At 49.6% G+C, this 25,434-nt stretch overlaps 1 protein-coding gene across 1 annotated transcript in view; it reads right to left on the bottom strand.

Annotated features, from left to right (window-relative positions):
* LOC124688628 (uncharacterized hydrolase YugF-like) overlaps positions 1-25,318 on the bottom strand; it is a 27,766-nt gene extending 2,448 nt beyond the window's left edge. The window contains exons 1-8 of the mRNA XM_047222281.1: positions 25,098-25,318; positions 24,867-24,964; positions 24,498-24,595; positions 24,372-24,421; positions 24,051-24,146; positions 23,703-23,792; positions 22,716-22,811; positions 22,271-22,366 (exon numbers count right to left, since the gene is read on the bottom strand). Coding sequence (XP_047078237.1) covers positions 22,271-22,366; positions 22,716-22,811; positions 23,703-23,792; positions 24,051-24,146; positions 24,372-24,421; positions 24,498-24,595; positions 24,867-24,964; positions 25,098-25,298 — 825 coding nt within the window. The 5' untranslated portion in view covers positions 25,299-25,318. The remainder of the gene's footprint in view (positions 1-22,270; positions 22,367-22,715; positions 22,812-23,702; positions 23,793-24,050; positions 24,147-24,371; positions 24,422-24,497; positions 24,596-24,866; positions 24,965-25,097) is intronic.
* Positions 25,319-25,434: the final 116 nt, after the last annotated feature.

Genomic DNA, 25,434 nt, shown 5'->3' with positions numbered 1-25,434 from the left:
ATAGCCCGTTGAATCTCGGCCTCACCGAAGGGTTGGGTACTGCTATGGCCGAAGACCCTAATTCGGATCAACACCTACTCGGGGTCGACGGCAAGCAAAGACAAGCACCTTGCGGCGCCACATGTCGGCGTCCCTCCACGACGCGCCGGCGGCGCGCCGTGGTCATCGCCCCTGGCCAGAACGGCCAGCTGCGCCGCAGGTCGGCGCCCCACCACAACAGCCACCGCGCCGTGAGGCCGAGGAATATGAACGTGACAACTTCCAATGGGATATTCCTACGTCTTCACAAGTTGTCCATGAGGATGCGCCGGGCTTCAAATATGTGTGCTCCAAGAAGTCGTTCGATTCTCAAGAAACGGCCGATGAGGAGGAAAATCCCGAGGAGGTCGCCACCGCCGCCGTCAAAAATATGTTGAGCCCAAACACACTCCGTGCTACGGCCACTACGGCGATGGATGGTCCAGCACTACAACCCAAGAAGAGGAAGAGGGCAAATAAGAAGGACGCCCAAGACAAGGCGGCGGTGGCCAAATCCAAGGACAAGGTCCCACTCCTTGACAAGTTGCCAAACAATTGGCGACCTCTCGCATCACTTGGGTCAACCGATGCTGCCGAGCATGTCGTGAAGAAACTCACCCCGGATATGAGGAGCTTGCATGAGACCTGTCTTGCATGGGGAGAACCTTCTTCTCAAATCAAAAGATCCTGGTTACCCTCTCTTCGTGGCGAAGGTGCCAACCGGCATGAACTTCGTCGAGAAGTACCCGCGGACTTGTGCTTCATCCGGTTCAACGACATCTTCAGCATCTATCGCATGCAAGCGCTCCACTTTAGTGTGGTTCGCCTAGTTGCTCTTAGCATGTCTTCCCTGCATTGTTAAGGAGGGGACGCCGACCATCGCGATCATGGACCCCTTCTATATGCGGGAGAGCATCATCTCGCAACCCCGGGGATCGCGCGATTGCCACCCGGACAGGTCGAGGATTTCATGCCGGCGAACATTAAGAAGGGCGCCATTCTCATCCCTTACTTCCCCGAGTAAGTAATCACTCGCTAGTCCCCCATCACCATTCTATCCTATATCTCCATTTGCATTTCCAAAGGTTAATCCGTGTGTTTTCCGCAGAGACAAGTTCCGCACCCTCATCGTCGTGCACCCGCAACACTGCGCATGCGGTCTATCTTGACTCGGTAGGGACCGCAAGAAAGACTACTCCCACATCGGGGCCCTTCTCAATGATGCTCTCACCGGCTTCGCCAACAAGGCAGGCCCCCTCAAAGTAGAGAGGAAATCCCGAGGAGGCTTCGTCTTAACCCACACAACCAACTTCCCTGCCCTCGGTGCGACCGACGCCCGACAATGGGATGGACGCGTGGTACGCCATCCTTCGGATGCGAGGAGTACATAAAGTACGCAGATGACATGTTGCTGCCGGATAATCTCGGAAACAGGTTTGCAAACATGGCGGATGTCCCCGATAGAGAGATTAGAAAGAATCTGGGGTCGCATCCAGCGGTTCATTTGCACGATAATCCCGCAGGATGTCAACAATAGGTCTCGGCGAGTTCTTCTACGGCTATGGTCTACCACCTAATGACGAGATAGACCTCCGCTTGGAGATGTCGCGTGATGAGAGGCCGTTCAACTCGCTTGAGGGCTGCCGTCCATTCCCCCTAGGCGTACAACCCGATCCTACGACGGGAACACTTGCTAAAGCTTGAACGATATGTCCTTGAACTTCCGTATCGTAATAATTGTTATATATTCCCATAGAATCGACTAGTTGCTTTTATTTAGTTGTATGAATGTGCATGTGAACCTGTGTCTCGTAGTTTCATTTACTTTGCTATATATTTCAAGATTATGGCGTACATAGCTTAATAATTATTTGCATTTACTCGACCACTACTTGCCTCGTATTTGGAGTTCGCCGATGATTAGAATGTTCGGTCAATCGTACACTCGGGGTGGAGCCAGTGAGCCTTGGTGCGACGGCCACAAGTATCAATCTATTGTGCATCCTACCTAGCCTCACCGACTCCATCCCTGGATGTTAATATTTGTTTCGACCGACAAAGTATGAGGCACGCTATTTAATTCGTACTACTTGTCTTCTATTTGAGTTCGCACTTCTTAATTGCATTGGCCGATGATTAAAATGTTCCGGTCACTTGTACACTCGGGGTGGGGCCGGTGAGGCTTGGTGTGATGGCCACAAATATCAATCTATTGTGCATCCTACCTAGCCTCACCGACCCCATCCCCGTATGTTATTATTTATTTCGACCAACAAAGTATGAGGCACATGCTATTTAGTTCATACTACTTGTCTCTTATTTGAGTTGGCACTTGTTCATTGCATTGGTACTAACGTTTTACTTGTCTTGTGAATGGAGATGCCGACGACATATGTCGTGTACAAGGGGAGGGTTCCTGGAGTCTACGACGATCGGGAGGATCTGTCGGAGACAGTGTGCACCGTTTCAGCGGCAACAGCCTACAAGGGATACCCCACTAGGGTGGAGGCGGAAGGAAGATACGCCCGTTATCTAGCGGGAGAGATGAGGGACATGAGGAGGAACCGGATGAAGACCATGGCCTTCGTGATGATGGTCATGACCATGTTGGTCATGTTCTATGTGATTCTAGTTTAGGTTAGGACCTACATTGTGAGGTGTATGACGATACTTGTGACGACTATGTACCAAGACTTCTAACTTTGTGAAACTTCGCCGTTCGGTGTTGCATATGCACATGTGTTGTATGAATCAACACATTCCGAAACGAGACTTGCGTATTTGTGTACCGATACCGAAATGAAACTTGGCTCTCTATGTGCTTCTCATATTGCATGTAATACCGTATAAATATGAACTGCGTTGTAAATATATACTGCTGTCAAATATGTATTGTAATATGCTGGAAAAAAGCTGGAAAAAAGAATTTTCGAATTAATTGCCGGCGCACCTACATGACACATTGCCGGCGCACGTGGCATGCGCCAGTGCTGGATGCACCATCGCCGGCGCACCCGATTGTGCGCCGGTGGAATAAATCTTTGCCGGCGAAGCTCTGTGGTGCGCCGGCAGTAGCTGACATATCGCCGGCGAACAACCAGGTGCGCCGGCAGTGTCCCTTTATCACCGGCGCGTTCGCACCGGCGGGCTCGTGGTGCGCCGGCAATGGGCGTTTTAGGTGCGCCGGCAATGGGCCTTTCCCTAGTAGTGAAAGCACTTAACGCTAGACACACGGACTCGACACACACACATATTAATCAGAGAAGTCAAAATCTTCGTCCTCGCTGGGGGTGTCCTCTGAAGCGGTGGTTGTGAAGATCCACGACCACCGTTCATCATCCTCCCCCCATGTCGAGCATCGGATCTAGGGAATGGCCCCAAAACTTGTGTGTGTCCACATGGAATGCACAAAAGTGATTTGAGATGGTTTTATATCCAAGGCTACCCCCCCGGTGTGTCCGGCTTCTCGGACAGGGGGTTACTACACTTAGGCAGATTCTGCATGTATAGGGGGGAACTCCCTCGGAGTTGAACCGGAGAGAAACTTGAGATCATATGTGATGATCCTTGTTTCCACATGTACCTATGACCTAACCAAGCTCAAATGGAGGCATATGCCCACCGGGGGACCCCCGATGGGATGCAGTCAAAGGGGTAGACCGCGCGGTCAACAGAACTAGGGTTTCATCGGAAATCGAGCATCGGCTCTAGGGAATGGCCCCAAAACTTGTGTGTGTCCACATGGAATGCACAAAAGTGTTTTGAGATGGTTCTATATCCAAGGCTACCCCCCAGGTGTGTCCGGCTTCTCGGACAGGGGTTCCTACACTTAGGCGGAGTCCCGCATGTATAGGGGGAACTCCCTCGGAGTTGAACCGGAGAGAAACTTGAGATCATATGGGATGATCCTTGTTTCCACATGTACCTATGACCTAACCAAGCTCAAATGGAGGCATATGCCCACCGGGGGACCCCGATGGGATGCAGTCAAAGGGGTAGACCGCGCGGTCAACAGAACTAGGGTTTCGTCGGAAATCGAGCATCGGATGTAGGGAATGGCCCCAAAACTTGTGTGTGTCCACATGGAATGCAAAAAAGTGATTTGAGATGGTTTTATATCCAAGGCTACCCCCCCAGGTGTGTCCGGCTTCTCGGACAGGGGGTTACTACACTTAGGCGGATTCCGCATGTATAGGGGGAACTCCTCGGAGTTGAACCGGAGAGAAACTTGAGATCATATGTGATGATCCTTGTTTCCAAATGTACCTATGACTTAACCAAGCTCAAATGGAGCCATATGCCCACCGGAGGACCCCGATGGGATGCGATCAAAGGGGTAGACCGCGCGGTCAACGGAACTAGGGTTTCGTCGGAAATCGAGCATCGGATCTAGGGAATGGTCCCAAAACTTGTGTGTGTCCACATGGAATGCACAAAAGTGATTTGAGATGGTTCTATATCCAAGGCTACTCCCCGTGTGTGTCCGGCTTCTCGGACAGGGGGTTCCTACACTTAGGCGGATCTCGCATGTATAGGGGGAACTCCCTCGGAGTTGAACCGGAGAGAAACTTGAGATCATATGGGATGATCCTTGTTTTACCATGTACCTATGACCTAACCAAGCTCAAATGGAGGCATATGCCCACCGGGGACCCCGATGGGATGCGAGTCAAAGGGGTAGACCGCGCGGTCAACGTAACAAGGGTTTCATCGGAAATCGAGCATCGGATCAAGGGAATGGCCCCAAAACTTGTGTGTGTCCACATGGAATGCACAAAAGTGATTTGAGATGGTTCTATATCCAAGGCTACCCCCAGTGTGTCCGGCTTCTCGGACAGGGGTTCCTACACTTAGGCGGATCTCGCGTGTATAGGGGGAACTCCTCGGAGTTGAACCGGAGAGAAACTTGGGATCATATGTGATGATCCTAAATGTTTCCACATGTACCTATGACCTAACCAAGCTCAAATGGAGGCATATGCCCACCGGGGACCCCCGATGGGATGCGATCAAAGGGGTAGACCGCGCGGTCAACGTAACTAGGGTTTCATCGGAAATCGAGCATCGGATCAAGGGAATGGCCCCAAAACTTGTGTGTGTCCGCATGGAATGCACAAAAGTGATTTGAGATGGTTTTATATCCAAGGCTACTCCCCGGTGTGTCCGGCTTCTCGGACAGGGGGTTCCTACACTTAGGCGTATCTCGCATGTATAGGGGGAACTCCCTCGGAGTTGAACCGGAGAGAAACTTGGGATCATATGTGATGATCCTTGTTTCCAAATTTACCTATGACCTAACCAAGCTCAAATGGAGGCATATGCCCACCGGGGACCCCGATGGGATGCGATCAAAGGGGTAGACTGCGCGGTCAACAGAACTAGGGTTTCGTCGGAAATCGAGCATCAGATCAAGGGAATGGCCCCAAAACTTGTGTGTGTCCACATGGAATGCACAAAAGTTATTTGAGATGGTTTTATATCCAAGGCTACCCCCCGGGTGTGTCCGGCTTCTCGGACAGGGGGTTCCTACACTTAGGCAGATTCCCGCATGTATAGGGGAACTCCTCGGAGTTGAACCGGAGAGAAACTTGGGATCATATGTGATGATCCTTGTTTCCACATGTACCTATGACCTAACCAAGCTCAAATGGAGGCATATGCCCACCGGGGACCCCCGATGGGATGCGAGTCAAAGGGGTAGACCGCGCGGTCAACGTAACTAGGGTTTCATCGGAAATCGAGCATCGGATCTAGGGAATGGCCCCAAAACTTGTGTGTGTCCACATGGAATGCACAAAAGTGATTTGAGATGGTTCTATATCCAAGGCTACCCCCCGGTGTGTCCGGCTTCTCGGACAGGGGGTTCCTACACTTAGGCAGAGTCCCGCATGTATAGGGGGAACTCCCTCGGAGTTGAACCGGAGAGAAACTTGAGATCATATGGGATGATCCTTGTTTTACCATGTACCTATGACCTAACCAAGCTCAAATGGAGGCATATGCCCACCGGGGGACCCCCGATGGGATGCAGTCAAAGGGGTAGACCGCGCGGTCAACAGAAATAGGGTTTCATCGGAAATCGAGTATCAGATCAAGGGAATGGCCCCAAATCTTGTGTGTGTCCACATGGAATGCACAAAAGTGATTTGAGATGGTTCTATATCCAAGGCTACCCCCCCAGGTGTGTCCGGCTTCTCGGACAGGGGGTTCCTACACTTAGGCGGATTCTCGCATGTATAGGGGGAACTCCTCGGAGTTGAACCGGAGAGAAACTTGAGATCATATGGGATGATCCTTGTTTTACCATGTACCTATGACCTAACCAAGCTCAAATGGAGGCATATGCCCACCGGGGACCCCCGATGGGATGCGATCAAAGGGGTAGACCGCGCGGTCAACGTAACTAGGGTTTCATCGGAAATCGAGTATCAGATCAAGGGAATGGCCCCAAAACTTGTGTGTGTCGACATGGAATGCACAAAAGTGATTTGAGATGGTTCTATATCCAAGGCTACTCCCCAGGTGTGTCCGGCTTCTCGGACAGGGGGTTCCTACACTTAGGCGGATTCTCGCATGTATAGGGGAACTCCCTCGGAGTTGAACCGGAGAGAAACTTGAGATCATATGTGATGATCCTTGTTTCCAAATGTACCTATGACCTAACCAAGCTCAAATGGAGCCATATGCCCACCGGGGACCCCCGATGGGATGCGATCAAAGGGGTAGACCGCGCGGTCAACGTAACTAGGGTTTCGTCGGAAATCGAGCATCGGATCTAGGGAATGGTCCCAAAACTTGTGTGTGTCCACATGGAATGCACAAAAGTGATTTGAGATGGTTCTATATCCAAGGCTACCCCCCTGTGTGTGTCCGGCTTCTCGGACAGGGGGTTCCTACACTTAGGCAGTCTCGCATGTATAGGGGGAACTCCTCGGAGTTGAACCGGAGAGAAACTTGAGATCATATGGGATGATCCTTGTTTTACCATGTACCTATGACCTAACCAAGCTCAAATGGAGGCATATGCCCACCGGGGACCCCCGATGGGATGCAGATCAAAGGGGTAGACCGCGCGGTCACCGTAACTAGGGTTTCATCGAAATCGAGTATCGGATCAAGGGAATGGCCCCAAATCTTGTGTGTGTCCACATGGAATGCACAAAAGTGATTTGAGATGGTTCTATATCCAAGGTAACCCCCAGGTGTGTCCGGCTTCTCGGACGGGGGTTCCTACACTTAGGCAGATTCCGCATGTATAGGGGAACTCCTCGGAGTTGAACCGGAGAGAAACTTGAGATCATATGGGATGATCCTTGTTTTACCATGTACCTATGACCTAACCAAGCTCAAATGGAGGCATATGCCCACCGGGGACCCCCGATGGGATGCGAGTCAAAGGGGTAGACCGCGCGGTCAACGTAACTAGGGTTTCATCGGAAATCGAGTATCGGATCAAGGGAATGGCCCCAAAACTTGTGTGTGTCCACATGGAATGCACAAAAGTGATTTGAGATGGTTCTATATCCAAGGCTACCCCCTGTGTGTGTCCGGCTTCTCGGACAGGGGGTTCCTACACTTAGGCGGATTCCCGCATGTATAGGGGGGAACTCCCTCGGAGTTGAACCGGAGAGAAACTTGAGATCATATGTGATGATCCTTGTTTCCAAATGTACCTATGACCTAACCAAGCTCAAATGGAGCCATATGCCCACCGGGGGACCCCCGATGGGATGCAGTCAAAGGGGTAGACCGCGCGGTCAATAGAACTAGGGTTTCGTCGGAAATCGAGCATCGGATCTAGGGAATGGTCCCAAAACTTGTGTGTGTCCACATGGAATGCACAAAAGTGATTTGAGATGGTTCTATATCCAAGGCTACCCCCAGGTGTGTCCGGCTTCTCGGACAGGGGTTCCTACACTTAGGCGGATTCCGCATGTATAGGGGGAACTCCCTCGGAGTTGAACCGGAGAGAAACTTGAGATCATATGGGATGATCCTTGTTTTACCATGTACCTATGACCTAACCAAGCTCAAATGGAGGCATATGCCCACCGGGGGACCCCGATGGGATGCGATCAAAGGGGTAGACCGCGCGGTCAACGTAACTAGGGTTTCATCGGAAATCGAGTATCGGATCAAGGGAATGGCCCCAAAACTTGTGTGTGTCCACATGGAATGCACAAAAGTGATTTGAGATGGTTCTATATCCAAGGCTACTCCCCAGGTGTGTCCGGCTTCTCGGACAGGGGTTCCTACACTTAGGCGGATTCGCATGTATAGGGGAACTCCCTCGGAGTTGAACCGGAGAGAAACTTGAGATCATATGTGATGATCCTTGTTTCCAAATGTACCTATGACCTAACCAAGCTCAAATGGAGCCATATGCCCACCGGGGGACCCCCGATGGGATGCAGTCAAAGGGGTAGACCGCGCGGTCAACAGAACTAGGGTTTCGTCAGAAATCGAGCATCGGATCTAGGGAATGGTCCCAAAACTTGTGTGTGTCCACATGGAATGCACAAAAGTGATTTGAGATGGTTCTATATCCAAGGCTACCCCCCGTGTGTGTCCGGCTTCTCGGACAGGGGGTTCCTACACTTAGGCGGACTCGCATGTATAGGGGGAACTCCTCGGAGTTGAACCGGAGAGAAACTTGAGATCATATGGGATGATCCTTGTTTTACCATGTACCTATGACCTAACCAAGCTCAAATGGAGGCATATGCCCACCGGGGACCCCCGATGGGATGCAGTCAAAGGGGTAGACCGCGCGGTCAACGTAACAAGGGTTTCATCGGAAATCGAGCATCGGATCAAGGGAATGGCCCCAAAACTTGTGTGTGTCCACATGGAATGCACAAAAGTGATTTGAGATGGTTCTATATCCAAGGCTACCCCCCGGTGTGTCCGGCTTCTCGGACAGGGGGTTCCTACACTTAGGCGGCATTCTGCATGTATAGGGGGAACTCCTCGGAGTTGAACCGGAGAGAAACTTGGGATCATATGTGATGATCCTAAATGTTTCCACATGTACCTATGACCTAACCAAGCTCAAATGGAGGCATATGCCCACCGGGGGACCCCCGATGGGATGCAGTCAAAGGGGTAGACCGCGCGGTCAACAGAACTAGGGTTTCATCGGAAATCGAGCATCGGATCAAGGGAATGGCCCCAAAACTTGTGTGTGTCCACATGGAATGCACAAAAGTGATTTGAGATGGTTTTATATCCAAGGCTACCCCCCAGGTGTGTTCGGCTTCTCGACAGGGGGTTCCTACACTTAGGCGGATTCGCATGTATAGGGGGAACTCCCTCGAGTTGAACCGGAGAGAAACTTGGGATCATATGTGATGATCCTTGTTTCCAAATGTACCTATGACCTAACCAAGCTCAAATGGAGGCATATGCCCACCGGGGACCCCGATGGGATGCGATCAAAGGGGTAGACCGCGCGGTCACACGAACTAGGGTTTCGTCGGAAATCGAGCATCGGATCAAGGGAATGGCCCCAAAACTTGTGTGTGTCCACATGGAATGCACAAAAGTGATTTGAGATGGTTTTATATCCAAGGCTACCCCCTGTGTGTGTCCGGCTTCTCGGACGGGGGTTCCTACACTTAGGCGGATTCCGCATGTATAGGGGGAACTCCTCGGAGTTGAACCGGAGAGAAACTTGGGATCATATGTGATGATCCTTGTTTCCACATGTACCTATGACCTAACCAAGCTCAAATGGAGGCATATGCCCACCGGGGGACCCCCGATGGGATGCAGTCAAAGGGGTAGACCGCGCGATCAACAGAACTAGGGTTTCATCGGAAATCGAGCATCGGATCTAGGGAATGGCCCCAAAACTTGTGTGTGTCCACATGGAATGCACAAAAGTGATTTGAGATGGTTCTATATCCAAGGCTACCCCCCCAGGTGTGTCCGGCTTCTCGGACAGGGGGCTCCTACACTTAGGCAGATTCTGCATGTATAGGGGGGAACTCCCTCGGAGTTGAACCGGAGAGAAACTTGAGATCATATGGGATGATCCTTGTTTTACCATGTACCTATGACCTAACCAAGCTCAAATGGAGGCATATGCCCACCGGGGGACCCCCGATGGGATGCGATCAAAGGGGTAGACCGCGCGGTCAACGTAACTAGGGTTTCATCGGAAATCGAGTATCAGATCAAGGGAATGGCCCCAAATCTTGTGTGTGTCCACATGGAATGCACAAAAGTGATTTGAGATGGTTCTATATCCAAGGCTACCCCCCTGGTGTGTCCGGCTTCTGGACAGGGGTTCCTACACTTAGGCGGATTCCGCATGTATAGGGGGAACTCCTCGGAGTTGAACCGGAGAGAAACTTGAGATCATATGGGATGATCCTTGTTTTACCATGTACCTATGACCTAACCAAGCTCAAATGGAGGCATATGCCCACCGGGGACCCCGATGGGATGCAGTCAAAGGGGTAGACCGCGCGGTCAACAGAACTAGGGTTTCATCGGAAATCGAGTATCAGATCAAGGGAATGGCCCCAAAACTTGTGTGTGTCCACATGGAATGCACAAAAGTGATTTGAGATGGTTCTATATCCAAGGCTACCCCCCAGGTGTGTCCGGCTTCTCGGACAGGGGTTCCTACACTTAGGCGTATTCCCGCATGTATAGGGGGAACTCCTCGGAGTTGAACCGGAGAGAAACTTGAGATCATATGGGATGATCCTTGTTTCCACATGTACCTATGACCTAACCAAGCTCAAATGGAGGCATATGCCCACCGGGGACCCCGATGGGATGCGAGTCAAAGGGGTAGACCGCGCGGTCACCGTAACAAGGGTTTCATCGGAAATCGAGCATCGGATCAAGGGAATGGCCCCAAAACTTGTGTGTGTCCACATGGAATGCACAAAAGTGATTTTAGATGGTTCTATATCAAAGGCTACCCCCCCAGGTGTGTCCGGCTTCTCGGACAGGGGGTTCCTACACTTAGGCGCATTCCGCATGTATAGGGGAACTCCTCGGAGTTGAACCGGAGAGAAACTTGGGATCATATGTGATGATCCTTGTTTCCACATGTACCTATGACCTAACCAAGCTCAAATGGAGGCATATGCCCACCGGGGACCCCCGATGGGATGCAGATCAAAGGGGTAGACCGCGCGGTCAACGTAACTAGGGTTTCGTCTGAAATCGAGCATCGGATCTAGGGAATGGCCCCAAAACTTGTGTGTGTCCACATGGAATGCACAAAAGTGATTTGAGATGGTTTTATATCCAAGGCTACCCTCCGGTGTGTCCGGCTTCTCGGACAGGGGGTTCCTACACTTAGGCAGACATTCGCATGTATAGGTGGGAACTCCCTCGGAGTTGAACCGGAGAGAAACTTGGGATCATATGTGATGATCCTTGTTTCCACATGTACCTATGACCTAACCAAGCTCAAATGGAGGCATATGCCCACCGGGGGACCCCCGATGGGATGCAGTCAAAGGGGTAGATCGCGCGGTCAACAGAACTAGGGTTTCATCGGAAATCGAGCATCGGATCTATGGAATGGCCCCAAAACCTCTGTGTGTCCACATGGAATGCACAAAAGTGATTTGAGATGGTTTTATATCCAAGGCTACCCCCCCAGGTGTGTCCGGCTTCTCGGACAGGGGGTTCCTACACTTAGGCAGATTCTCGCATGTATAGGGGGAACTCCCTCGGAGTTGAACCGGAGAGAAACTTGAGATCATATGTGATGATCCTTGTTTCCACATGTACCTATGACCTAACCAAGCTCAAATGGAGGCATATGCCCACCGGGGACCCCCGATGGGATGCGAGTCAAAGGGGTAGACCGCGCGGTCAACGGAACTAGGGTTTCGTCGGAAATCGAGCATCGGATCTAGGGAATGGCCCCAAAACTTGTGTGTGTCCACATGGAATGCACAAAAGTGATTTGAGATGGTTCTATATCCAAGGCTACCCCCTGTGTGTGTCCGGCTTCTCGGACAGGGGGTTCCTACACTTAGGCGGATTATGCATGTATAGGGGGAACTCCCTCGGAGGTGAACCGGAGAGAAACTTGAGATCATATGTGATGATCCTTGTTTCCAAATGTACCTATGACCTAACCAAGCTCAAATGGAGGCATATGCCCACCGGGGACCCCCGATGGGATGCGATCAAAGGGGTAGACCGCGCGGTCATCGTAACTAGGGTTTCGCCGGAAATCGAGCATCGCATGTAGAGAATGGCCCCAAAACTTGTGTGTGTCCACATGGAATGCACAAAAGTGATTTGAGATGGTTTTATATTCAAGGCTACCCCCAGGTGTGTCCGGCTTCTGACGGGGGTTACTACACTTAGGCAGATTCTCGCATGTATAGGGGAACTCCTCGGAGGTGAACCGGAGAGAAACTTGAGATCATATGTGATGATCCTTGTTTCCACATGTACCTATGACCTAACCAAGCTCAAATGGAGGCATATGCCCACCGGGGACCCCGATGGGATGCAGTCAAAGGGGTAGACCGCGTGGTCACCGTAACTAGGGTTTCGTCGGATCTATGCTTAACCCTTGACAACACTCGATGATAGATGTTTCTTTTATCTCCATTCAGTTGTACCTTGTGTAGTGGTGGTAGCAATTTGGTACAAACACATGGAATTCAATATCTAAGATGCATTCGTTCATAAGTTTATGTAGCTTCTAAATTTGAGGTGTATAACTTTTGATAAACTATTCTAATCACCCCGTTCCTAAGAAATTTGGTCAATTTTGTATTCCAAAAAAATAAGAGAGAAAAAAATAAGAGAAAAATAAGAGAAAAAAATAAAAAAAATAAGAGAAAAAAAAACTCTATGCCGACGGCCACCCTCGGCATATAGCCGGCCGTCGGCATATGTGCCCGCGCCGCACCGTTACATGGGAGCTGGTCGAGCCAGACCAGCTCCCAAACCCTAAACGCCCAACCGCCCCCGCCGCCGCCACCAAACTCGCCCCGCGCCGCCGCCCAACTTTGCCGCCCGCGCCCGCGCCCGCCGCTCGCCGCCGCCGGCCGCCCGCCGCCGGCCGCCCGCTGCCCCTCCCTCCCCGGCCGCCCTCCCCGCCCGCGCCCCTCCCCTCCGCCGCCGCCCTCCTCCCTCGCCGCCGCCCTCCTCTCTCCCTCGCCCCGCCCTCCTCTCCCCTATCCCGCCGCCCGCCACGCTGCCCCTCCCCCTCCCCGGCCGCCCTCCTCCCCCTGCCCCGCCCTCCTCTCCCCTATCCCGCCGCCTCGCCCGCTGCCCCTCCCGCCGACCCCGCGAGCCCCTCGCCTCATCTCTTCTCTCGTAAGTTTTTTTTTGTAAGTTTTTTTTTGTACAATCTTGCAATTCCATCTAAGATTGTATGCTATTTAGAAATAGAAATAGAAAATGTGAAATGTGAAATAATTTGTGAAATGTGAAAATAGAAAATGTGAAAATGTGAAAATGTGAAATAGCAAATGTGAAAGTGTGAAATAGAAAATGTGAAATAGAAATACAAATGGAAAATGTGAAAATGTGAAATAGAAAATGTGAAATAGAAATACAAATAGAAAATGTGAAATGTGAAATAATTTGTTTTTTATTGAATGGAAATAGGTGCCGTCGTGACCGCCGACCTCGTGACCGCCCCGTCGTGACCGGCCCGTCGTGACCGCCCCGTCGTGACCTCCTTGTCGCCGTGTCCGTGATTCTCTCCGTCCGCCGAGGGTGAGCTAAAACATCGCCTCCCCTTCTCCGCATTTTCTTATGTCACTAGATTCATTTTCCAAGTCCAGCTTGCGTAACCTAGGTGTCACTTCCCGTCCGCGAGCGTTACGCGGATAAATATGCATTAGTGGTCCGCATATTTTGAACCGTAACGCTTGCGGCATTTACGGGACAGTCGGCGGATGCGTAGTTGTCTACGTTTTCCATGTTCTACTCCGGTCCGAGTCAGGATTTCGGCGGCGCTCCCCGTTGTTCTCCGGATGCACATCCTCTCGGCTTTTTGCCGAGACGTGTATCGGGAGAGCAGCGGGGAGGTGCTGCCGAAATTCTGACTTGGACCGGGTAGAGCATGGAGAACGTAGCCAACTACGGATCCGGCGGCTGCTAGGAGCCCACCTAGTAGAGATGTAGGTTGATGCATGCGTTTCGCCCGGTAAAATAAATAAAAATATGATGCATTTAATTTCCTATTTGATATAAATGCTATGTCCGTGGTTTGGCTCCCAATAAAGCGTGAGGATGGCTGATAATGGATGGATGTACAATGAGCGTGTTAGTGCGACCGAGAAAACAAGATGAGTGGACAAGGAAGACCCATTTTCTAGTGAATGAGTTAGCGCGTGGTACAAAGGGGCTGGTTCGGGCACTTTGCCCCCGTGTTCGCCGCGTGAAGCGTCAACGTCGTGGGAAGGATGAAATGTATAGACACCTTCCGCAATATGGGTATATGCATGGGTACGTCACGGAAATCGACTTTGATGAGCGCGAACGTGACAGAGGTGAGGTGATGCGGCAGCGGCTCAATGGCAATGCGTACGATGGAGTTAGAGACTTTCTAGATGATCTCGTCCATGCCGATGTCCCGGATTCGCCGGAACCGAGGCGCCGCGAACCGGAGGCGCCGCCGTAACCGGAGGAACCAGAGCCAACCGCGAAGGCCTTCTATGATATGATTGCCGCGGCTAAGAGGCCTCTCGTACGAGGGCGCCGCGATTTCTCAGCTCGATGCCATCTCCCAATGTCTAGCCGACAAGACCCGGTACAACACCACCCGTGAGGGCTTTGAAGCAAGTCTCGAAAACAACCGGTAACATGTTGCCCAAAGATCATTGTCTCGCCTCAAAGCTCGCACGCGACGAGGAGAATTATGAAGGACCTCAACATGGATTATCAAAGGATAGACCGTTGTCCGAAAGGCTGCGTTCTATTTTGGAGACAAGTATGCGGAGGACAAGTACTCGTCCCATCCGTAAGCAGTCTAGGTATGAAGAGGTAACGGGAAAGGATGGTCGGTGAGGCAGTCAAGCACCGCAAAGTCGATTCTTCGATATCTCCCATTCATAAAAAGAATCCAGCGGCTTTACATGCACGAGGAGACAGCCAAACAGATGACGTGGCACAAGTATGGGAAGAGATTCGTGGACGAAAACAAGAAGTTGAAGATGGGACATCCATCCGATGGTACGGCATGGAAGAACTTCGATACAAAACACCGCCTTAAGGCAGCCGAGGCTCGGAATGTCGAATTGCGATAGCAACAGATGGCTTCAATCCATATGGTATGTCCACCGCCAATTACGCTTGCTGGCCCGTGTTTGTTATTCCGCTCAATCTCCCTCCCGGAGTCCTAATGACGAGGAAGACCATGTTTCGTCGCCGATCATTCCAGGCCCTCATTACCCGGGGAAGAATTTGAGTGTCTACATGCAGCCGATTGTGGAAGATTTGAACCACTCTTGGCACCACGGGACATTGACGTACGACCGAGCATCGAAGACAAACTTCGCATGAGAGTTTGGTTGCAGTATACCATGCATGACATGCCCGGGTACGCCCTAACATGTGGATGGTGTACAGCTGGTAAGTGGCCATGCCCAGGTAGCAGTGCATCGGCTTGAGTTCCTTTGGCTACGAAGGGTCGCAAGTATGTTGCGTTTGACACGAATCGACAGTTCCTCAAAAGGAGGCATCCGTTTAGAGAAGACAAAAAGAACTTCAAGAAGGGCAAAGTTGTGCATGAAAAAAGATGTGCCGAAGTTTGATGGTACACTTGTTGAAGCCGAGCTACGTGCTCTCGTGCCGCAGCCGACGCCAACCGGCCATCAATTTGAGGGATATGGTGTAACGCACAACCGGACTCACGAGGCGGCTTTAACGAAGCTCGAGTATTACAAGGACCTCGAACTTCCCCATAACATCGATGTGATGCACACCGTAAAGAATGTCGCGGAGTCCGTCTTTCACACATGCCCGAACATTCCCGGGAAGTCAAAGGATAATGTCAAGGCTAGAGTCGATATTGAGATCCTCCGTGATAGGGAAAAATTACACATGAAGCGTCCTATTGGCCGTCAAAAGAATTGGTTCAAGCCGCATGCCAACTTCTGCCTTGATTCCATCCAAAAGAAGGAGGCATTCGCGTGGCTCAAATACGTCGTGATGTTCCCGGATGGTTATTGCTCGAATATGAGTAAGGGAGTTAATCTTTCGACGGGAAAAGTCACCGGGCTCAAGAGTCACGACTATCATATATGGATTCAGCGGCTCATGCCGGTGATGCTTCGAGGGTATATCCCCGAGAAAGTCCGGCGAGTGCTTGCGCAGCTTGAGCCATTTCTTCCGCACGCTCCGTGCTAGCGGATATGTCCCGAGGTTATTGCAAAGCTACAACATACAGTGCCGGAGTTGCTATGCAATTTGGAGATGATATTTCCGCCAGTGCTTCTTTACTCCGATGGCACATCTCATTGTGCACCTCGCCAACGAGGCACTCTTGGGTGGTCCGGTGCAGTTTCGTTGGCGCTTCCGTATTGAGAGAGAGTTTAAGTATATTCGAAAGATAACCGGAAACAAGGCCAAGATTGAAGCATGCATAGCTGAGGCAATATGCCTTCGGGAGATGGCAGATGCCGCGACAACGTACTATCCCGATGATGTTCCCACTCAGCATAACCCGGTCACTCGTTACAATGTCGACGTGCCCGAGAATGACCCCAAGCTAAAACTATTCCAATTCCCCGGTGGCAAGGTCTGGTAAAGGAACAAAATATAAATTGGAGAACGAAGAGAAGGATTGTATAATGCTATATGTGCTTATGAACATGGAGGAAGTGATCCCATTCGTAAGGTAAAATGGTGAACAAATTACTTTGCAGCTAGTAACCTCGTCTCGGTCTAATGCTTATTTTCTCCTTTCAGCGAATTCACGGATGAAATGTGGCCGTATGATGAATTGCCCGAAACCTCGGAGATGGACACTCTACCGAAAGACGGTGCTCCCGGAATTAATAAAAACTTTGTGACATGGTTCATGGAAAAAGTAATTTCTAACCTTTCCTCTTACATTGCAACACGTGACTTGTCCCTCTTATTACACGTAACTAATGCACACAACAAATTTGAAATGTTCTTGTAGGGCCGTGAGAGAAACGTTGATATGATAGATGAGTTGAAATGTGTTTCCCAAGGTTGTAGCCGTGAGGTGACCAAGTATGAGAAGTATGATGTGAATGGGTTTCGCTTCCACACGTAGACGCACTGTAAGGGCCGGCGAATCCCAAAACGATAAATACCGGGGTCTTCACCAAAGGAGCCAACAACTTTGATTACTACGGAAGGTTACAAAGTGTATACGAGTTGACATTCAATCGTACGAACGTGCAACTCAATATCGTCGTGTTCAAGTGTCATTGGTTCGACCCAATAGGTGGACAGAGAAGTGATAAGTCCATTGGGTTAGTTGAAGTTAAGCCTTCAACCACCTATAGCGGAGCCGATGTCTTTATTGTGGCTCACCAAGCCAAGCAAGTTTATTATTTGCCCTACCCATGCCGTAAAGCGGAACTCAAGGGTTGGGAAGTCGTCTTCCAGTGTATCGCCACATGGTAACCTACCGATTCCCTTCCGAGGATGATTACAACAACATTGACCCCGTGACATACGAGGGGATTTTCTATCAAGAGGAACAGGACTTCGGGGAATATATTTTAGAACCGTTTGTTCAAGAGGACCTCGGGAACGATGCGAAACCTCGTGGTGAGTCACTGGTGGATCTAAAGGACATATCTATGCTCGAGAAGTTACTTGAGGCGAATGACAATTATGATGAGCCTCCACCCGTCGACCCTTCAACTTTGTACTCACAAGATAGTGATAGTGATAGTGGGCCGTAGAAAGAGAAAGAGAAAGAGAAAGAGATGGAGTATGAGAGTGAGCATGAGAGCGATGATGGCTGGTGAGGGTCTTTTATTCTTAGTATTTATTATGTCAACATGCTTCTTAATTGCATTGTGCCTTTTATTCTTAGTATCTTCATTTTATTATGTCAACATGCTTCTTAATTGCATTGTGCCTTTTATTCTTAGTATCTTCATTTTATTATGTCAACATGCTTCTTAATTGCATTGTGCCTTTTATTCTTAGTATCTTCATATAATATGTCTTTGTGCTTAACTGTTTTATTCTTCTCAATGCAGGTGATCGGACAATATGAGCAGCGGCAAGGCGTACTCCGAGAGCTTGCTTAAGACGCCGGCGCAGTGAAGAGGAATATTCCTAGACCCACTAGACGGAGTGATCGAGCCCCGGTGCAAAATCCGCGTTACGCCGATGGTACCGATGGAGGACGAGGTCGAGGAGGACGAGGTGGAGGTCGAGGACGAGGACGAGGAGGACGAGGTGGAGGACGAGGTGGCGGCGGGTACACATGGACTTTGACGAGCCACCCTCCGCTTCCGGCGACGTGGCTCCCGAGTTGTACCTAGAGGGTCCGTCTAGTGGGGAGGTGGAGATGGAGACGGAGTCTACACACGAGTCGGACTCTAGGGCTGAGTTGGAGGTGATGGAGGATGGGGGTGCGCCGAAGCCCTTGAAGCTTCGTGGAGAAGCTAGAGTCCCCGATGCGAGGAAGGAGCCGAAGACCCATGATGACAAGGCCCTTATCATTCCTTCGAGCGATGAGTAAGTGTACTACTTCAGAAATTTCGAACATGTATTTTCATCTTGGGCATAATAAACAATTTGGCATGTGTACTAATGTGTGATTTATTTGCAAAGAATCGGACATGGGATGCCAAGCCCCCCCGCATGCCTAACAGCCTTGCTTGGGGCCTCGATTAAGAAGTTCTGGCCCGGCAGATACACTCCCCTTAGCACGGTCCCCGGTGGCCCGACGAAGCTAGCCACTACTTGGGCGGACTATGAGGATGCCCCCGCCGTAGGCTTCGCGACAGCCGCCGAGGCTGTGACCACCAAGTTCGGGTAAGGCATATATTTCTCGAGCACCGTTCATAGTTGATGACCCTAATGTGCTAACTCATGACTTTCACAACTGATTTATGCATGATTGAAGTGCTTCTATCGTGTGGACCCGGAGCATGACACGCAGGCGCGTCTCACTTTGCGTGGCGCTTGCGAGAGGTTGACACCGCAGCAGATGGTACAACCAAAAGTTCACCAGCGCTAGTGCCTTCTCGGGCTAACAAGGGTAAGAGGGTCAAGAAGGAGTACTATGTTGGTAACGAGCCTACGGACGAATGGGCAATGACCATTGAGGAGTACATGTCGGTGAGTAAAATGTCAATGAGATTCTACATTGCTGCTAAGTTTTCATTGAATTATCTTGAGCTGAGTATTGCGTTTTCAGGTTTGTCCGGAGTGGGCCGAGCAAGCATAGGGAGGCATGGGAGGAGCTGATTAGGGCGAGGTGGCTCGGGCAGACGAGGAGTTTGCGTGCCGTGTCGAGGCGTAACATGGAGAACCGAGGCACCGTGCTGGCACACACCGCGCGGGAAACCGCGACTACACCCGCTTTAAGGGGAAAAAGGTATGTATATACATGGAACGACCTTCATTCATTTCCCGCCATGTCTCATTTGTGGTACGCTTAACTTTTCTTTTCGCGATGCAGATGGCCGAGGCACCACCTGGGGTGGTGCTTCATGATGCCCAGATATATGACATGATGCGGACGGCGGAAGCCCAATCCCGCATTGCCCTCGGCCTACGCACTACGGCAATGCCAAGGCCGCCAAGGAGGACTATCGCGACATGGTCAACACCTTCTGCTCCTCGTTGGGATCGACATTCTTACTTATCGAAGATACTACGATACACCCCTATACTTGTGGGTCATCAATGACCCCTTGAGCATTCCGGTCGACGAGGAGTCGTTGGTCCTGTCGGGGCACGGGCGTCCGCATGGCCGTTTCCCTTGGATGAATAAGGCGGTCAAGCCTACCCACTCCACGAGCTACACGCGCCTCAAGCATACCCTCACCGCCGACAGCCCCCAGCCTCGTCCACGGCCTGCTCGTCCACCCGCCTACGATGTAAGTTTCCTCATTTTCATCCTCTTTCCGGTTTTCCTTCCTACATGGCTAAGTGTTTACGAGATTCATTGTTTCTGAAATTGTAGCCTGACTTCGAGGCGGCCTTCGAAGCCTGCAATGAAGCGTATCAGCAGACCGCTGCCCAGTGGAATAGGCAGAATACGGCCTATATGACGTATATATCAGTAAGTCTGAATCTTCTTTCTCGCGCAAGTAGATGACAAGTCTCAGTTTGATGCTTTATTTCTGCAAAGCCTAACTTGTAACCTATCTTGCAGGAAATGATGATCTCTATGTCTACTGGTACACCGCCACCGGCTCGAGTTACCGTGGCGGGGGACATGCCTATCATGCCATCGAGGGCAGCTTTCGCTGCGACTTACTACGGATCCACACCGGAGGTAAGTTCTTTGCCAAACCGGTAGTTACCACTTTCCTTTGCCTCGCAAGTTGCTAACATGTAGGGAACACGTAGGGAACGGGATGGTCCGGGAACCGGGCATCGCCGGGTGGGCGCGAGGTCACACCGGTTCATGAAGGTGGTCGGTCTCCCGGGCGTTCTGCTGGTGCCTCTCCGTCGACTACTCCCGGGACTACTCCCGGTGCCTCTCCGTCGACTTCTCCTGGGCGTGCTACCGGTCCTTCTCCAGGTGGTTCTTCTGCAGCTTCTACCGGAGCGAAACCCCGGGCTGCTCGTTTCGCCAACGATGTGGGCGGACACACCCCGCCCGGGTCCTTCCTCCGCTAGTCGGCACCGGGCTTCTTGCTTGCCATCATTTGCTACCTACTACTATGTATTGGATGACATGGCACTCTCCTCTTGTATGCTACTACATGCACCATGTATGCTACTATGTGGATTTCATGCTATTTATGTGAATTATGGTGATTTTGGATGAATTATGGTACATTTGGTTGATTTTGGATGAATTTGGTCGATTTTGGATGAATTTGGTCGATTATATGATATTTATGTGAATTTGGTCGAATTTGGTCGATTATATGAACTGGATTGCATTGCAACTGGAACTGGAAAACAAAAAAAAATGGCAGGCTCCTATGCCGAGGGTAATGCCGTCGGCATAGACCCTGGCATAGGGCCATATGGTCAGGTCTATGCCGAGGGGGTTGCCCTCGGCGTAGCCCGACGCGCCAGGTGCTGCCGCGTGTCCACGGTGGCGCTGCATGGGGCATGCATACGCCGAGGGGGTTGCCCTCGGCATAGCCTCTGGCTAGGGTGCGCCTCCGTGCGCCACGTCGCCTCTCCCGTCTCTCTACGCCGAGGGGTTGGCCGTCGGCGTCTGCTGGCCGCTCCGTTAACGTCGACGACGCGCCGCCACGCTACGCCGACGGCGTCAACGCCGAGGGGCTTCTTCACCGTCGGCATAGAGCCAGGACGCCGAGGGTTAGCTCTACGCCGACGGCCCACCTACCAATGCCGAGGGACCCAGACGCCGAGGCGACACGCCGAGGGCTGCCGTCAGCGTAGCCTACGCCGAGGGCAAGGCGTGGCTACGCCGAGGGCAGCCGGCCGTCGGCGTAGAGTAGCATTCCTGTAGTGTAAACTTAGCAGAGTACACGAAGTACTAAGCACATTCTTAACCAAGGAGTTTATTGAGCAAATTGATGAGTTCCACGCATACAACTTCAACTTGCAAGACGGTGAGCTGTTGTGGTCTAAAAAAATATGGCTAGTTGTTGTAACTATGCCATTATCGTAAGGTTGGAGTTTTTGCTCAGTTTCAATAACAGCCAGTCATATTATGTGGTCTAAGACTCTAAGTATTGATACAAGTACATTTTCCACCTAGTAGGTTTTGTCCATACTGCATGGATGAAGGAGATCTCAACCATGTATACAAAAGAAACACAATTGTTATGACCAAAATTCAAACTATTCTTGAAAATTTGTTCCCATTTTTACAACGATATTCTAAGTAGTGCTACTGATGGCTATAGATAAAATGGTATTAGTATCTAAATGATGTGTGCCTTATAGCGGTAGTTTTCATCTCATGCATTTTGTTGTAATGGTAAAGAGCCTCTAGCAATTACAACACTGAGTAGGAAAGACTACTCAATGAAAGGATCAACTAGCCTGCAATATTTCTTCATGACTAGACCAGCATGTAATTGGAGAAGCAAATAAGAAAATTTTGACATGAACAATGAGAAAACTCGTATTCTAGATGTTCGCAGGGAAGGACCTGTTTTATTTGGTTTGTGACATTGTAACCACCACTAATCATAAAATCAACTGTAGAATCCTCCCACCAAGGAAGTTGGCAATGCAGATGTCCAATCTGAATACAGTAAAGCCAAAACATATGTGTTCAGATCCCAAAAGTAGAGTGAAACCGAAACATCTAATATTAAATATATTAAATTATACATGGCAGTTGAACTATTGAAAATGGTCCACCAGACAACAAAAAGAATATGATCTGTATGTAATCATCTTTGAAGGATCCAAACAGAAATATCACAGTTTAATGTATTTTGCGTCCACATGGAACTAGACCAACTAATTTATTGCAGAAGAGTGGAAAGTTTCAATCATCTGGAAGATTTGAGTACCACTTAAAAAGACATGGAAAAACTAACAGATGGATAATAACTATGATAGTCAGTTTGTTTAATTCCGAGGCTTACTTGGACCCAGTCAAAGAACATCAATCCATTTGGAATTATCTTAAATGCCAAACGTGTAGCTAATAATCGCAGTGGAAGACTCTTCAGTAAAAATACCTGGGGCAGCAGAAGGAAGAAAATAGATTAAAGTGCATTTCAACAAGTACAACTGAATACCATGCATTTGATTTATCTGGTACCAAGTGGAGCATCCAACATGAACGGTTCTTTAGGGTGAGCATAACCATAATTTTCAGTAATGCGACTGTGACTAAAAATCTAACTGAGCTAAAGGCAAGCGATTTCATGTTCTTTATGAACCGTGTTGGTCAATTGTCTTTCCTTTTGTGTTTTATTTAGATAATACTTGTTTATTACTCTGGACCTCATCTGCATATAATTACTTTTGAGTGTGTAGTGATAATAATTATTTGGTCTGAAATTGCTCGTATATCCGGGCATAATATTGGTTACTGCTTTGAACTGGTGTCCTATTCATTGGTGGGTCAATATTTACGTGCATGTTTTGCTTAACACTTTGGAAAATTTGTATATTTTTTCAAGCATGCTCAATTTTTAGGTTGGTTGTGGGGAGTAACTTACACAACATGTATATGTTACTAATTCCATAATAGGTAGTGGTGCAGATGTGGTACTCCAGGGTTTAGGGTCATAGTGGTGTAGCTGATGTTTGTAAGTTTAATTGATAACCGGGAAGGACTTTCTGGTCGGTCACCCATCCGCAAATCTCTCCAAGCCAAGCATACTTAACCTCGGAGCCTTTTTTTAAGATGAGCTTATAGAAAAGAAGGTATACCTTGTTGGTACCGATATCCTATCAACCCTATGAAGCATTGGGCCATGATATCACAATAACCACAATGCATGTCAATAAAAACTTAAAAGTGAATACTACAAACATTGATGGAGCAAATGATGTTAATTGGCATCATAAATTAATCTATTTCGAGAAAAGCCAAAATTAATTATGCAGCTAAAAAAACTCACTCCAGCATATGGAACAAATATAGGAAATCTCGTCATATCTCTTGTGCCCTCAGCATATACACTTGCACCAATGAATATCAATTTTGACACCTGTGAGAAAGAAACAAATAAAAGCAAGAAGACAAAATTAGGCTGTGTACACAAGTATTTCCGAATTATTGTGATGATAGAAAGAAGAACTCGCCACATACGATTTGTGAGAAAGCTAGTAAGTGGATGCAGTGGGTGTATAATTTTTAAATTATTGAAAGTGTTATCGACATAAATCAGTCTTTTTATCTACTATCATTATGTGCTAAGAATTCAGAGTATGGAAAAAAAATACACTGAGTCTTAACATGTTTGTACCGCTTCCGGGTAGTTCACTGCAAAATCAATGGCAACAGCAGCACCAAGGCTGGGTCCAACTAACACCATAGGCCTTTTGATGTATGATCTCCAGAACTACACAAAGAAGTAGTTATGCTGTAAGGATCGTATCACCACCATTCGCTAGACAACAGAATCAGTCCAACTGGGCAGTAGTGTCTATGGTCAGTTAAAGATTCATATTATATGCAATGACTTGAGGTACTGGTTTGTCACCTAGCTCGTCGCCAAACTAGAATGGCGAAAGAGTTTAGAACCTATATAGGAATTAAACCAGCACCAGCAGTAAGTAACATGTACCTGGTAAAGATGCTCGCGCTTTGATGCAACATGGGATGGTGGTCTTGTTTCTAGGAGCCAATCAAGGAGAATCAGAAGGGGTAAAAAATATGACGAAAATCCCGTGTCATGCAGAATCGGGCATACCTAGATCAGAGAAGCCCCATCCAAGAACATCCACTGCCCAAGCCTCCAGTCCAGCCTCCTCCAGTAACGGGTAGGTGTACCTCCACTCTAGACAAGAACTGTATATACGTATCTGAACTTGTATAAAGGGTCCATAGTACATACGGCTAAATACATACACCCCCTCCGCCCAAAAAAGATGTTGCTATAAATTTGGATATATCTATACAGTAAATCGCATCTAGATATATATATACAAATTTAGACAAGCCAGTGATATCCTTTTTGGGACGGGGAGAGTACATGATATAACTACAAGATGACTCGGCATCCACATATTATCTGAAACTGGAAATATATATCGTAAAGGCGTCCCAGAATTGCACGAACCTGTCGAAGCCATGGAGCAGCATGACCGGATCACAGGTTTGTGGTTGCTTGAGGGGTCTCACACAGCTGCTCATTATCGGGCTACTGGTGAAAGCAGTCTGAACAGGGGGACTTTGTCAAGGAAACTTCATCACAAGTGCTACTACGTATACGTAGTCCTAACTTCTTCTCCGCAGCACAATATTGAACTGCATAGCAAACGTTGCAGTGTTGAGAGAGAAGTTTGCTCACCTCGACGGGTAGGCGCTCAATTCGCTTGGCCAAGTGAATAGCGGCACCATCACGGATGCGCTCCACCGCCCTTGGTAAGAATTGCGGGAAGCTGCCGCTGCCAGTGGCGCCGAGGTTTGAGGAAGCTGCGACCCTAACTCGGCCCCTAGAGGACGCCAGATGTAGCAGCAACGGTGAGGAGGACATCGGCACAGTCGGCATTGGTTGAGTCAGCCGCTGGCTGAATGCGCCCGCTAGTTGAACCTGTTTCCTCTACCTTCTGTGAGCGTGGGCGTAGTGGCTTTATAGGGCGCGAGGCCGGAAGTGGCCCCTCGGCAAGGCGGGTGCTAGGCATCGG

Source organism: Lolium rigidum, chromosome 2 (assembly GCF_022539505.1).
Source record: "Lolium rigidum isolate FL_2022 chromosome 2, APGP_CSIRO_Lrig_0.1, whole genome shotgun sequence".
Lineage (NCBI taxonomy): Eukaryota > Viridiplantae > Streptophyta > Magnoliopsida > Poales > Poaceae > Lolium > Lolium rigidum.
Note: the sequence above shows the minus strand (reverse complement) of the source record. Positions and strands in the feature narration are given on the sequence as shown.